This window comes from Muscardinus avellanarius, assembly GCF_963383645.1.
Source record: "Muscardinus avellanarius genome assembly, chromosome: 3".
Classification (NCBI taxonomy): domain Eukaryota; kingdom Metazoa; phylum Chordata; class Mammalia; order Rodentia; family Gliridae; genus Muscardinus; species Muscardinus avellanarius.
Window position 1 is genome coordinate 26,808,578 of NC_137788.1, and position 15,308 is coordinate 26,823,885.

Here is a 15,308-nt window from a genome sequence, read left to right on the forward strand (position 1 = left end):
TTACTAGAGGAAGTTCTCTGTTTTATTTTCTAAGAATGTCTTGACTGTTTTAAACAAATGTTCTAGATGAACTCTTTTTTGGAGGGGATATTGCACATTGAACCTAGGCACATTCTACCTCCAAGCTATCCCCCAGCCCTTTTTATAATGAAACAGGACCTCACTAAATTGAGGAGGCTGGCCTCCAATCTGTGATCCTCCTGTCTCAGCTTCCTAAGTACTGGGATCATAGTTATGTGCCACTGTGCCCAGCCCAGATGAACCTTAGAAATAGCTTTGAGTAACACACCTATTGCAGAATTTGTTAGAACACTCGAGTATGCCAGATGCTGAGCACGCTGAAGATGACACGGTCCTTGGGGCTCACAAACTAGTTGAGAAGTGTTGCCAGACCAGTGGAAAGCAACAATGAGAATCTCAGCCACGGGAACAAGGGTGAGGAGCCCAGACAGACACAGTTGCCCTGAGTTTCATTGTCCCTCGGAGCTAAGAAAGTCATGGAAGGCTCAACAGAGGTGACATTATGCTGGATTTTGACGGAAGAGCACGAGTTGACTGGTACAGAAAAGAAACGCTTTGAGAGGAGGAAGTAAGAGTTTCTTGGAGGAGGCACGTTTCATTCGAGGGCTACTGCGTTGCCAGATGCAGAGGGTAAAGGAGGGAGGTCTAACCCTGAGCTTGGAAAGTCACGAAAAGCCTCTCTGAACAACTGGTTTCGACTTGGAGGAATCGGAGAAGATGCTTGGAAGAGGCAATTAAATAAAAAAAAGATTTTGTTGGAAAATAATAGAGATGAGGTTTGCCCCAGGGTCCAAGGGATGAGCGAGCATGCTCCTTCAGCCAGCAGAGGAGAGGAGAGAGGCACTGAAAAGGCTTCCTGGAGCCACTAAGAGTGGGCTTCCTGTCCACTCTCCAAGATCCAAGATGCCACCCTCTAAACGCCTGGGACTCGGCGTCGGCGACCCCGCAGCTCCGACTTCCCAGCGTGGGTAACCGCAGAGAGGCCTGCCAGAGGACTGCGGCGCAGGTATGCGGCGCCGCAGGCGGAGTTGAATGCTTTATGTCCGAATCGACCAATGGGCTGGCGGCACCCGGTTGCCAGGGCTACTGAGCGAGCGGAGGCGGGGCCTGGAGCCAGGGGCGGGGCCTGGGCGGGGCTTATATCAGCTGGCGGAGGGCAGAAGGCGGGGCGTGGGGGTCGGTGGTAGCTGGGCGCGCGGGGCGCAGGCCGCGGGGCCGGAGCCGGGGGGAGCGAGCGAACGGAGGCGCCGAGGATCCGATTCACTCGCTGGGGAGACCTATGGGCCGAAGCCGTGTAAATGCGTTTTAAGGCGAGTGCAGGGAGTGGCTTGGGGAGCCCGGGGGAGCGGGCGCCCTCGGCTTCGGGGCTGACCTGCCCCCTGGCCCCTCTCGCCCCCTCTCAGCAGGGGCCTCGGCTCCGCAACTGCCACTCCTCGGGGTGTTGCACAAGTTTCGAGGTCACCGGCGACCCCCCCTAGCAGCGCGCCTGGCTCTGGCCCCCGCGAAGGAGGACGGGGCTTGGTAAGGGGGCTCTGGGTGGGGGCGGGACCCCTGCCCTGCACTCGAGAGGGGCCACCTGGGCAGAACCTCGTACTTCCGTTCTCGCCAGGAAGCCCGCGGACCCCGCCCACCCAGTGGCGCCCCCGTGCACGCTTAGAATTCTACGAAGTCACGACCAGCCATTTACAAACCGGGAAACAGCCTCTGAGAGGGGTCGGAGAGTATCCAAGCTCACGCTGCAGAGGGCGGACTCTAACCTAAGCTCCTGTTCTCGGCCTGAGCATCTTTGCCGTGGCCACCATTAGCACCCTCTTTGGCGTGGCTGGAACCGGGGACTCCTTGGGAAACTCCCCCACCCAAGTTTCTTGGACTTCCTGACCCTCTCTTATTGTCTTCCTTTTTTCAAGCCCAGAGTTTCAGGACTGGAAAGTATCTCCAAAACAACCTGCCCATTTTACAAATGGGGCAACCGAGGCTCTGACAGGCACGATATCCAGGCAGAGGGGGTAAAGTCCACCCTTCCCAGGGGACCTGAGCTCCCAAGCTTGCACAGTGGCAGGGCTCGAGGGGACCGGAAGCCCTGGCCGGGGAGGCAAGGGTGCAGCGGAGCCTGCCCCCAGCGGTCCTCTCTGTCTCCCCCTGACCCCCACCCGCAGTGTGTTGCATACTTTCTAAGGCGGCTGCAGTGGAGGCTCCATCCGGCCGGCCGGCCGGTCGGCTTCTCCTGCGTGGCATGGCTGGCTACCTGAGTGAATCGGACTTTGTGATGGTGGAGGAGGGCTTCAGCACCCGGGACCTGCTGGAGGAGCTCACTCTGGGGGCCTCACAGGCCACCACGGTGAGAGGCTGGGAGTGGGGATGGGGCCCCCTGTCCTCTCTTCCCCTAGGGGTGTCATCTTACTCTTAAACGCGTTTGGTATTCAGGCCTTGCTATCTGCAAGAGACTGGCTCATTTTATCCCCAATCCCTGATTCTTGGCCCCATATCTGCCCCACTTGTGTTTCCTGTCCTGATGATCACACAGCACCAGGTCCTCCAGGTCAGAGGCCTGGGAGTTCTCTCCTGCCCCTCCCTCACTCCCACATCTAGTGGACCAGCTCCGTGAAGCCTGCCTCCTTAAATAGCCCTCCAGGGAGCTCGTGGAGAGCATCACTTTGGACTTCAGTCCTCCTCTCTAAGGATGCCCTGACCTCCCTGTTTCATGGGATGATCTCCCTGTTTCGGTCCATCTTCTCCAACTGTATCACAGCCCTGCTCAAAATCAGAATCCTTTGGCCATTGCCTTTGCTGGAGGATCAAGGCTCCTCCATAGCCCCTTTCCAGCTTTCCATCGTGTGTGGTATGCTCCATCAGAGCTGAACCACTCTACTCATATTTCCCAGTGGTGAGATTTGCTCTACCGTGCCTATGCCCTGGCTGTTTCTTCTGCCTGGAACATCCTCCTCCCACCCTCTCTCCCTTTACCCACTTTTTGTTCTTATCATTGGCGTTACATTTTCCTGATTCTTCAGGCAGATTTTGTATTATTTTTTCTCCATAGTTCCTAATATATTCTGTTGAAACGACATCTAGCATTTATTAAAGGGACTTGTAATTAAGGCTTCATTCTCTTCCAGACCCCCCAAGCACCTGCAGGGCTAGAGCCCCATCTGGTCATATTTGGCACAAAGTGGGATCAGTAAAAAAGTGTTGCATGAAAAGGAATCTGAGTCCCAGAAAGGTTTAAGTAATGTGATCTCACGTATAGCCTCGGACGTGGTTAGCCTTCAGGCAGTCCGTGATGACCAGTTATCCACAGGTGTGGCTTACAGTGGCACGGGGGGACCTGGAGGCTTCACTGAGCACCTTTGTGCAAGGCAGCGGGCTGCAGGCCATAGCCTGAGCCTTCGAGGAACTCACTGGCCTGTTACTTGGTGCAGACTGATGTATGTGCAGCTCGGATACTTTGGAAGCCCATGCAAAATGCGACTGTAGCATTAAAGGCCAAGCTGCCTTATGGATGTGGGGAAGGTGGCTCTTGAGCCAAAACTTGAAGGTAGATTGGGATTTTGCCAAACCCAGTAGAGGGCATGGTGAGAATGAAGGATTGGAGGTGGGAACATGATCTGGCCTATGACTAGAGTTTTGGCTTTGTTGAGGGGTGGTGCTGGAGCTGGATCAGAGCCTTGAATACCAAGCCAAGGTGTTTGCCTTCTATCCCGTTGGCTTGGGGAGCTCCAGAAAACTTCCCAGCAGGGTATCTCAGTGGCCAGAGTGGAGCTGGGGGCAGATGCTTGGACGGGCTGTGGATGCACAGGGAGGGCGCTGGGTAGAGTCTCATGTCCATCCACCTCTTGTTGTGCAGGGCGAGGTCGCTGCCTCCTTCGTGGCTGACCTGGGTGCCGTAGTGAGGAAGCACTTCTCCTTTCTGAAGTGCCTGCCACGGGTCCGGCCCTTTTACGCTGTCAAGTGCAACAGCAGCCTGGGCGTGCTGAAGGTCCTGGCCGAGCTGGGGCTGGGCTTCAGCTGTGCCAACAAGGTGAGCCCTGCCACTGACCCTGGGTGCTCACAGAATGTGCCCCTGCTGGGTGGGTGGGGGTGGGCCCTGGGGAGCAGGGGGCCCTGCAGCTGACCCCCTACCTTCGGGGAAGGCCACCCACACAGGAGGTTCCAGGGGTGAGGGAAGGAAGAGATGAACCTAGAAATCTGTCAGTCTGGAAGTTCCAAATTGGAACTTCGTGTGTCCTTGGGTAGACTGGGTCATCTTTTTAATGGAGGTTTTTAAGTGTCTTGGCATAGAGCTAAATGTGGTATTATTCTAATTAAACAAAACAAAAACACTATATTGTTGTTTTATTTTTTCTTTTATAACCTAACAGTGTGACTGTACATGTTATAAGCCAGTCCTTTGGGAGTTTTTGTGGTCCTTGCTGTCAGTTACACTTGCTTTCTGCTTTCTCTGCATTTCCTGGCTCATGGTTGACTTGCTTATCATACTTGCCACTCGATAGCCATTGATTCTCAATAGTGTGGCAGTGACCGTGACAGTACAAGACATGCTGTTGTCCTTCAGTAGAACGCTTAGTTCAGTTTTACTCTGTTCTTACTATGTAAAAAGCCTTAAGCTATGAAGTTTCCCCAGAGTACAGCTTTGAGCATATATCATTTATTAATTCAGCAAATATTTACTAAGCACTTACTGGGGGGTCAAATACTATTGTAGGCAGAAATTTAGCCATGACTAAAACAAAACAAAAAAGCTGTTCCTTCATGGAACTTGCTTTACAAATAGACAATAAAAGTATATCGTTCATATTTTGGATGGTAAGTGCTGTGGAAAAGAAGCAGGAAAGGGGGATAGGGAATGTCGGATGAAAGGATTGTACTTTTAGATAGTCTGACCAGGTCTTTGAATACAGACCTGAAGGAGGCAAGGGCCAAGCCAGGTGGATAACTGGAGGAAGAGCATTCCAGGCAGAAGGAATACCACATTCCATCGGTTTCCCAGTGGCCAGTAATGGTCCTCAGAGGACCCCCTTTAAGCTCCAGTTTGCAATGTGCTTGTATGTTGAGAGTTCTAGGAAGGATTCCAGTGCGCCTGGGCAGGATGGGGCTGGGGGGTGCTTGCAGGTGGGGAGAAGTATGTGCTGGTGCAGGATGGTCAGAAGGAGCAGGTTGGCGCTCTTTACTCATCCCAATTGATGACCCTCCTTGTTTTGTGTGTGTCTCACAGAGGGAGACATGCAGAGCCAGGGCGTATGCCCCACCCACCACCTGCAGCGTGCCGGGCCTCCCTGCAGGGTGACAAGGAACAGGACCCTTTGGTCCCTCTGGTCTAGGGGTATAGAATTGGACTAAAGCCCACTGACTAGAGTCCTCTGTTTCTGGAAACCTAGGCGGCTGGCCTCAAAAGGGCAGAGCTGAGGACAGCAGGGACGACAGGAGCTTCTAGGGTTTGTGGAGCGCATCTGCTGAACCAGGCACTTTGCCAAGCGTTTTCTGTACATGGTCTCATTTTGTTCTCGTGACAGCCCTGTGAGGTCATTACTTGACCAAGATTCTGAGAACAGAACACTTAACATAAGGAGATGAGGCGCAGAGGTCGAGAGGCTTGTTCCAAGGCATGCGCCGGGAGAGGCAGCTCGCTCTGGGATTCTGTTGCTGTTGTCTTCTCCAAGGTCCTCAGGGAGGGCCAAGCTGTTTCTTGGGCAGCAGACATTCTTATTTCCCCATGAGGGCGAGGAGAGACTGAAGCAGATACTTCTGAGCATCATTCACAGGGAGGCATCTCCTGGGGCTATAACTTTTTTTTTTTTTTTGTACTGTAGGTCAAACCCAAGGTCTTCCACATGCTAGGCAAGCTCATTACCACTAAGCTACATTCCCAGCCCAACTTAAGAATTTTTCGTAGAGGGTTGAGGCTGCCCTCTTCTGGTTGGCCTTAGTGGGTGGCCATGTTTAATGGCACCAAGGGCCTGGCATGAGCTAGGACTGGACACCTATTGGACGGGCTCCAGGGCCACAGGACTACGGCTTGCACAGGGCCTCCAGTCCACCAAGCCTCCTTCCCAAGGACTTCCTGCCCCTATCCTTGCCCTCTCGGCTGGCGCCTCAGCCTCCTCCCATCCTACGTAGCCATCCCTGGACACCACAGCTTCCTCCAGCCCAATCCCCTGCTTCCTCCTCCTGGCCACACTCCGCAGTCATCTATACAATTGCCTGTCCATGTGTGTTTCCTCTTTCCCTCTGCACCAGTCCTTAGGCTATTTCCCAGGCTTTATCTCACTACTCCAAAGAATGTCCTCTTGCCAAGGCAACCAGGGACCTCCAGGATCCAATGAGCACTTTGTTTTAAATAGTAATTGTGAATTATTCAAGTAATGCATCAGTTCATTACCCAAAGAGAAAGTAGGAATCAGCCTATGTCTCCATAGAAAAGGACCATTTGGTAGGTATATAGCATTTACAAAATACATCAAGGAGCCACAGAGAGTACATAACATATTTTGTGATTTTGTAACAAAAAAACAAAAAGCCCTGATGTATATACTGTTTCAGACAACTTTAAATTTAGCAGGTTTGGAGATATGTCTCTGTTGAACATCTGGGCCTGGGCTGGGGATGCTCCTTGCTCCTCTTTATCTGACTTAGCAGCATTCCATGGGGCCACACATTCTCTTTTAAAAAGCAACAGTAACAAGCCGGCATGGTAGCACAGGGTTGTAATCTCCGCACTTGGGAGGCTGAGACAGGAGGATCGTATAGGTGTGAAGCCATCCTCAGCCACTTGGGCTCTCAGCAACTTAGTGAGAACCTGCTTCCAAATAAAGTATAAAATAGGTTTGGGAGTATAGCCCGGAGATAGAAAAGCCCCTAGATTCCACCCCCAGCACCACAAAAAAGCAACAATAATGTGCACCCCAAAAGACATCAAAAGTATGTAAGATGAGAATATACGCTGTGGTGGCCCTGCCCGCCCACTGGGCACTTCTGGCAGTGAAGAACATTACCACGTGTGGCTTTTCCTCCCTCCTGTCCTCTCCATGGGTCTTTGGGGCCAGCTCCTTTCCTTTCCTTCTCTTCCTTCCCTTTTATTTCTCTTTTGTTTCTACTGAGGATTGAACCCAGGGGCACTCTATCTCCACTCCTATTATATTTATTTTTTTACCCTGAAACAGAGTCTTGCTAGGTTGCTGAGGCTGACCTTAACCTGCAATCTTCCTGTCTCAGTCTTCCAAGTACTGGGATTTCAGGCATGCCCCAGATGGCTCCTTCCGTCTTCTGCTCTCTAAATGGTAGCATTCCTCGGTCTTGGGCCCCCCTCACTTGTAAACCCTGCTTCCTCTTAGCAAATTTTATCTCCTCCCATTGCTTTAAATGCCATCAATATGCCAGTGCCTCCCACACTTGAATCTTCGGCTCCGATGTGTCTACCCAGCTGACTGATACTAGCACATGCCCAGACCAGTGTGCTGGCACGCTCTCCTGGTCTCCTCTCCTTGCCCCTCTCGTGAGGGTGCTGGGGTCTGCTGGGAGTGGGGGCCTCTCACACATGCCCACCCCTCATACAGCTTGCCAGCCTGCCAACACATCTCAAGTCTTTCTGGAGCTGGCTCTGTCATCTCTCCTAGGACAATTTCAACAGCCACGAGCCTCTCCCCAGAAGCCCCCAGGCTCCTCCTCTGGTGGCCAGAATGATAATAAGAATTTAGATCTTGTATATAAAATGTAAATCTGACCGTGTCACCTTCCCTCTTGAAACCCTTAAAATTCTTTCCCACTGCTCACAGGGTGAAATATATATCTGCGCGCAGCTTCTTGGTCTTCTCGGTGGCTCCACTCACCTCCTCCTGACCTCCCCTTCTCCTGCTGCCCATACCCCACCCAGGCCCAGCCAGGGTCCCCATTCCTTGATGGGGCTGAGCTCTGCCTGCCCCAGAACCTCTGTCCAGACGGCTCCCTCTCCTGGAAACCTTCTCTCCTTCCCTCCTGGTTAGGCGAGGCCCCGGCGGGGCTCTGCTTAAATTTCTGACCCTCAGGAAGGTTGTCCTTGGCCCTCACACCCAGGTCTCCCTGCCACACCTTCTCTAGACCTGTACATTTCCTTTATACTTTTAAACTATTCATAACTCCGCCATCATTCAGTGCCCACTTGTGACTGCCTGCCTTCCCCACGAGCCTGGACGCTCCATGGAGCCAAAGTCCCTGTGGCTTTACTCACTGCTTGTCTTCCTTAGCACCTGCCACGGGGCTGGGAACTCAAGAGATGGTCCAGAGATGCCTTAGTGCAGGCTGAGGGCTGGCAGTACATTCACAGCTGTGCTGTTATAAGCTATGTGACTCAACCTCTCCAAGCCTCCATTTCCTATGTCCTAGGATTATTATGAAGATTAAGTGAGAATATATACTTACATAAATTATATATACATATATCTATACACACACACACACACACACACACACACACACACGATATGCAATGGCTGGCATATAGTAAGCCTAACTCACAGGCACTATCTTGCATGGGGTGGGGCAGAATAAGCCACTTTTTCACATTCCTTGGGACTCAGAGTAGGAGGCACATCCACCTCTGGGAAGCAAGTGCTGATGGTATCAAGTCCCGCTCTGGAGTTGGACCTTTGTGTCTTACTCCACGACTTTTTGACTGTGCCATCACAGGCAGGTGGGCCTCTCTGCTTCAATTTTGTCATCTGTGAAAAGTGGCCTGTGAATACTTTGCAGAAGAGTTGTAGACATTATATGAAATAATGCATATAGCCGGGCGCGGTGGCGCACGGTTGTAATCCCAGCATTCAGGAGGCTGAGACCTGAGGATCGCGGTTCGCGGAAAGCCTCAGCTACTTAGTGAGGCCCTCTGCAACTCAGTGAGACCTGGTTTCAAAATAAAGAATAAAAAAAATAGGGCAGGGGGTGTAGCTTGGAGGTCAAATGCCCCTGGGTTCCATCCCCAGACCCACACACACACAAAGAAATAATGCATATAAACCAGGCACATACTTGTAATCCCAGTACTTGGGAGGCAGAGACCGGAGAACCATAGGCTTGCAGCCACTCCAGCAACTTAGGTCCTCTGCAATTTATTTCAAAATAAAAAATTAAATAGTTCTAGGAAAGCCGGGTGTGGTGGCGCACACCTGTAATCCCATACTTGGGAGGCTGAGATAGGAGGATCACAGGTTTGCAGCCAGTCTCAGCTACTTAGGCCCTCCACAGCTTAGTGAGACCCTGTTTCAAAATAAAAAAGAGAGAGCTGGGGTGTAACTCGGAGGTAGAAGGCCCAGGGTTCAATCCTCAGTACTACAAAATAATAGTAAATATCAAAGCTAAAGATTTGTTAAATCAAAATTAGAGTCTTAACTGCCAACTCAGGATGGCTACAGATGGCTCTCTTAAAGTCAGACAAGTCTGAAAGCTGTTTTTGCCTCGAATGCACTACATATCTTCTCTGAGTCATAGAAAAATTTCTTTCTCTGTAGAATAGAAGCAATGCCCATCTGAACGAGTTATTATAAAGACTGAAAAACAGTGAATTTAAAGCAGGGGTTAAGCCGGGCGTGGTGACGCATGCTTGTACTCCCAGTACTTAGGAGGCTGAGACAAGAGGATTGGAGGTTCAAGACCAGCTTCAGCAACTTAGTGAGGCCCTGTTTAAAAAAATAAAGAAAAATAGGGTTGGGGGTGTAGGTCAGAGGTAGCATGCCCCTGAATTGGGTTCCTGGTACCGCAAAAATAAATAACAATAAAGCAGGGGTCAGCAAACTGGACAGTGGGCCCAACCAACTGCCACCTGAGCCCATCAGGTTTTGCTGCCTCCCAGCCATGCTCCTTCATTTACCTCTAGCTGCTATGGTGCCACAGTGGCAGGTGAATAGTTGTGACAGGGACCGTATGGCTCCCCAGGCTTGAGATATAACTCAGGCCCTATATAGAAAAAGTCCACTAGCCAGGTGCAGGAGCACACGCCTGTAATCCCAGTACTTGGGAGATTGAGACAGGAGGATTTCAGGTTCAAGGCCAGCATACAGTAATTTAGCAAGTCCCTGTTTCAAAATAAAAAAATAAGCTGGATGTGGTGGCACATGCCTGAAATCTCAGTATTTGGGAAGCTGAGACAGGAGGCGTGTAGGTTTTTTGTTTTGGTATTGGGGATTGAACCCAGGGGCATTCTACCACCGAGCTATATCCTCAGCCTTATTTTATTTGGAAATAGGATCTCGCTAGGTTGATGAGAGTCTCACTACTTGCTGAGGCTGTCTTTTTTTAAAATTTTTTTTATTGGTGCATTATATTCATACAACTTATTGGGGGAAAAAAACTTGTGTGTACAAACATGTACTCATCGCTGATTTAACCCCTACCCAAATCCCACCCCATTCCCTCCCCGTCCCTCCCTCCCTTGCTTGGCTTAGTGATTGACTTCGATATGTTTAAGTACATTGTGAGCTTTAGAGATTTTCCTCTTCTCCCCTCCTTTCTCCTTCTTTAGGTTGTCTTGTTTGCGCCTCTTTTCTCCCTATCTCTCACATATTAGGGAAAGCATCTGATTTCTTATTTTTTGTGCCTGACTAATCTCACTTAGCATAATGTCCTCCAGTTCCATCCATTTCCCTGAAAATGATGTAGTTGAGGTTTTTTTTTGATGGCTGAGTAAAATTCCATTGTGTACCTATCCCACAGTTTTGTAATCCATTCATCTGTTGATGGACATCTTGGCTGGTTCCATAGTTTGGCTATGGTGAATTGTGCAGCTATGAACATAGATACACATGCATTAGTTTGGTAGTTTGGTTTCTTTTCTTTTGGGTAGATACCCAACAGTGGTATTGCTGGATCAAATGGTAGGTGTGTTCCCATTCTTCTGAGGATTCTCCATACTGTTTTCCAAAGTGGTTGCACTAATTTGCAATCCCACCAACAATGTCTTAGAGTTCCCACTTCTCCACATCCTCGCCAGCATCTGTTGTTGTTTGTGTTTTGAATGATTGCCATTCTAGTTGGAGTTAGGTGAAATCTCAGGGTAGTTTTGATTTGCATCTCTCTGATTGCCAGTGATGTTGAGCATTTTTTCATGCATTTATTGGCCATTTGAATTTCTTCTTTTGTGAAGTGTCTATTTAGTTCATTTGCCCATTTTGTTATTGGATGCTTTGTTTTCTTAGTGTTGAGTTTCTTTTTTTTTTCTTTTTTTTTCTTTTTTTTTATTGGTGCACTGTATTCATACATTATAGTAGGATACATACTTTTGTAGACATACATGCACACTTTTCCCAGTCAGCCCCCACCCAATCCCCACCCCATTCTCTCCCTATCCCTCCCTCCCATGCTTGGCTTAGTAGTTGACATCTAGTATTATGGCAGTTTATCTAAAATTAAAAATGATAATCTCACATAACAGTTTCATTTGTCTGATACCAAGCTTTTGATGACTTAAAGATAACATTTCAATATTTCTTTTTGCTTTCTTTCTTACCAGAGAATATTTTTTTCTATTTTTTAGGTGAAACTATCATATATTTATATATTTATTTTTCTGAAAAAAATCTATCCTAATATGGAATATGGAGTCTAGGTACCCAAAACGATCTTGAAAAAGAACAAAGCTAGAAGATATATATTTTCTGATTTCAAACCATATAAAGCTACAATAATTGAAACAGTGTAGTACTATTCTAAAGGCAGATATATAAACCATTGGAGTTAAATAAAAGCCTAGAGCTAAATTCTTCCCTATATTGTCAAGTTATTTTTGACAAGGTTTCCATGAACATTTGGTGGTGGAAATGATAATCTTTTAACTAAATATTGTTAAAAAATAATAATTACATGGAAAAGAATAAAATTGGACCCTTACCTAATCCCATATACAAGTATTAACTCAAAATAGATAATAGACCTAAATACAAATCTTAAGACTATAAACTTTTAGGAGAAAATCTGGGTCATAAAACCTCACAACATTGAAATTGGCAGTGATTTCTTGGTTATGATTTCAATGACACAGGCAACAGAGGAGTATACAGACTCCCTAAAAAATAAAAAAAAAATTGTATATCCAAAGACAATGTAAACAGAGTTAACAGTTACTAATAGAATGGGATAAAATATTTCCAATTGCTATATCTGAAGATATATTAATATTTCAACTAGAAATCCTAAAAATTAACAACAATAAGGGCAAACAATACCATTTAGAGATAAGTAAAAGACTAACATAAATAATGAATCTCCACAGATAACCAATCTTAATTGTCTGTTGGATGGAAACTCTTGTTTCTCTGGTTCTGGTGTGTGTTACCTATTTCTTCTTTGTAGTTAATCTCTTTGAGTATTTTCTCTAGTGCTGGTTTTGAAGACATAAATTCCTTCAGTTTCTGTTTGTCATGGAAGCTTCTTATTTCTCCATCTAATTTGATAGAAAGTTTTGCTGGGTAGGAAATTTTTGGCTGGAAGTTGTTTTCTTTCAGAGTTTGGAATATGTTACTCCAAGCCCTTCTGGCTCTCATAACTTGGTTTGGGAAGTCTGGAGTGATTCTAATTGGTTTGCCTCTGAATGTCACTTGGCCCTTTGCTTTTGTTGCCTTTAAGATTCTCTGCTTGGCTTCCACATTGGTCATTTTGACAATTATGTGGCGTGGGGATCCTCTTCTCCGATCCTGTCTAAAGGGAGTTTTATAAGTTTCCTGGACCTTTGTATCAACCTCTTGCTCTATGTTTGGAAAATTTTCTGCTATTACTTCCTTGAAGAGATTGTTGATCCCTCTGGTTTCACTTTCTTTTCCCTCCCCTATTCCAATTATTCTTAGGTTAGCTCTCTTAAAATGGGCCAATATTTCTTCAATATCAGATTCCTGCTGTCGGATATTTTTTTCTAGATTAGAAACTATGAGTTCATTTTTGGATTGCTCATCTTCTAAGAGCGAGATTCTGTTCTCCATGTGTTCTAGTCGGTTGTTTGTGCTTTGAATTGAGGCCTTTACTTCATTAATTGCATCCTTTATCTCTTTTTGGCTCTCTCTGAGTTCTTTTCGAAGCACCTCTATTATTTCTACAGTTATTTTCCTGATTTGATCTTCTAGAAATCTCTGATTTTCTGTTTTATCGGGTTCTGATGTTGTGGGGTTGTGGGCATTAATTGCTCCAGTATTATTCCTCTTTCCCATGATTTCGGAAGTTTGTGCCTTCTCTGGGTTCTTCCCTTGGGTCACTATGACTTCCCTTAAGGTGTTCTGAATCTCGAGTCAGTAGTATCTTGGACCCCACTACTCCTTTACTGGGTTGTATCACAGAGTCTCTGACCCAGAGAGTCGGTAGAGGCTGCTTTAGACTGTGGGGGTTGCCAGGTTGCACGTTCTCCTATGGTGTGATATCTCTGCCACCACCCCTCCCCCACTGGGTCAAGTCCCAGGGAGTACAGTACTGGGATTTCTCCTCTGTGGCCCGCAATTTGACTCACTGTTCTTGAGTACGCAGATGTAGCTGTACTGGCCTCGCTGAATTCGCTGCTACTGCCGCCGGTGGCAATATGGCGCCGCTGCTACACCCTCGGCTATGGGGCTGGCGTTTTTCTTCTTGATTTTGATTTCTACTCTGAATCCCTGCAGCGTGTGCTGAGCTCGGCCACTGGGAGCTTTAGATGCTCTCTGTGCGGAGAAATCCCGCCTGGCTGTTCCACAGTGGCTCACCTCGGCTTGCTGTAGCCGTCCCGTGAATTCGCCGGTGCCTCCGGCAGTATGGCGCTGCTGCCGCGTCCTCGGGCGCGAGGCCGGTTATCTCCTCTGTGGCTCTGTTCTCAGTCCGCTTTCTCTCTGGAGCCTGGTGATTTTTTGTTTCACTGGTGATGGTGTTTTCTGGCTATGAAAGGCGCTGATTTTGTGGTAATGGAAATTTGTTGTTAGCGGGGCTCTTAAGCCCCGCTTTTCTCGGTCGCCATCTTCCCGGAAGTCTCCGAGTTTCTTGAGTTCTCTGTATATTCTAGATATTAGTCCTCTATCAGTGGTGTAGGTGGCAAAAATCTTCTCCCATTCTGTTGGCTCTCGATTGAGGTTCTCGATAGTTTCCTTTGCTGAACAGAAGCTCTTCAGTTTCATGCAATCCCATGTATTGATTCTCCTTTTAATTTGTTGTGCCTTTGGGGTCTTGTTGAGGAAATGTTTGTCTGTGCCTATGTGTTGTAATGTTGGACCTATGCCCTCTTCAAGGAGCTTCAAAGTCTCTGGTTTAATTTCCAAGTCTTTGATCCATCGTGAGTTGACTTTTGTACAGGGTGAAAAAGTGGGATTAACATCCAATTTTCTGCATATGGTTAACCGGTTTTGCCAACACCATTTGTTGAAGAGGCTATCTTTTTTCCAGTGTATGTTTTTGGCCCCTTTGTCAAAAATCAATTGGCTGAAAGTGTGTGGGCTTGTTTCTGGGTCTTCTATTCTGCTCCATTGGTCTATATATCTGTTCTTTTGCCAGTACCATGCTGTTCTTATTACAATGGCTTTGTAGTATAGTTTAAAGTCAGGTATTGTGATTCCTCCTGCGTGGTTTTTGTTGCTGAGAACTACCTTGGCTATTCTGGGCTTTTTGTTATTCCAGATAAATTTAAGGACTGATTTTTCTATGTCTGTGAGGAATGATCTTGGTAGTTTAATGGGCATTGCATTAAATCTGTAGATCACTTTGGGGAGGATGGCCATTTTAATGATATTTATTCTGCCAATCCATGAACATGGAAGATCTTTCCATCTTCTAAGATCTTCTTCGATTTCTTTTTTCAGTGTTTTATAATTTTCTTTGTAGAGATCTTTTACCTCCTTGGTCAAGTTTATTCCTAGGTATTTAATTTTTTTGTGGGAGATCCTGAGTGGAAGTGTTTTCTGAATTTCTTTTTCAGTGGATTTATGGTTGGTGTACAGGAAAGCTTCTGATTTTTGAAGATTTATTTTGTATCCAGATACTTTGCTGAATTTGTTGATCAGTTCTATAAGCCTTTGGTTGAGTTTGTTGGGTTTTCTAAATATAGTATCATGTCATCTGCAAATAGTGAAAGCTTAAGTTCTTCTTTTCCTATTTGTACTCCTTTGATTTCCTTTTCTTGCCTTATTGCTCTGGCTAGAGTCTCTAGTACTATATTGAAGAGAAGTGGTGATAGTGGACATCCTTGTCTCGTTCCAGTTTTTAGGGGGAATTCTTGAAGTTTTTCCCCATTTAATATGATGTTGGCAGTGGGCTTATTGTAGATTGCCTTAATAATGTTGAGATATGTTCCTTCTATTCCAATTCTCTGCAGTGTTTTTTAT

The 15,308-nt window shown here is 47.2% G+C and overlaps 1 protein-coding gene across 4 annotated transcripts in view; it reads left to right on the top strand.

The window, feature by feature from the left end:
* Positions 1 to 1,319: 1,319 nt before the first annotated feature.
* The window catches only part of AZIN2 (antizyme inhibitor 2), a gene marked incomplete at both ends in the record, with an annotated part of 30,745 nt that continues 16,756 nt past the window's right edge, over positions 1,320 to 15,308 (top strand). Inside the window, 3 exons of one of the 4 annotated variants that reach the window (XM_080692390.1) lie at positions 1,320 to 1,542; positions 2,178 to 2,359; positions 3,866 to 4,039. In XM_080692390.1, the coding sequence (XP_080548516.1) occupies positions 2,255 to 2,359; positions 3,866 to 4,039 (279 nt within the window). Of the gene's footprint in view, positions 1,543 to 2,177; positions 2,360 to 3,835; positions 4,040 to 15,308 lie in introns of those variants that run through there. The other 3 variants (XM_080692392.1, XM_080692391.1, XM_080692393.1) reach the window with 3 other exon arrangements.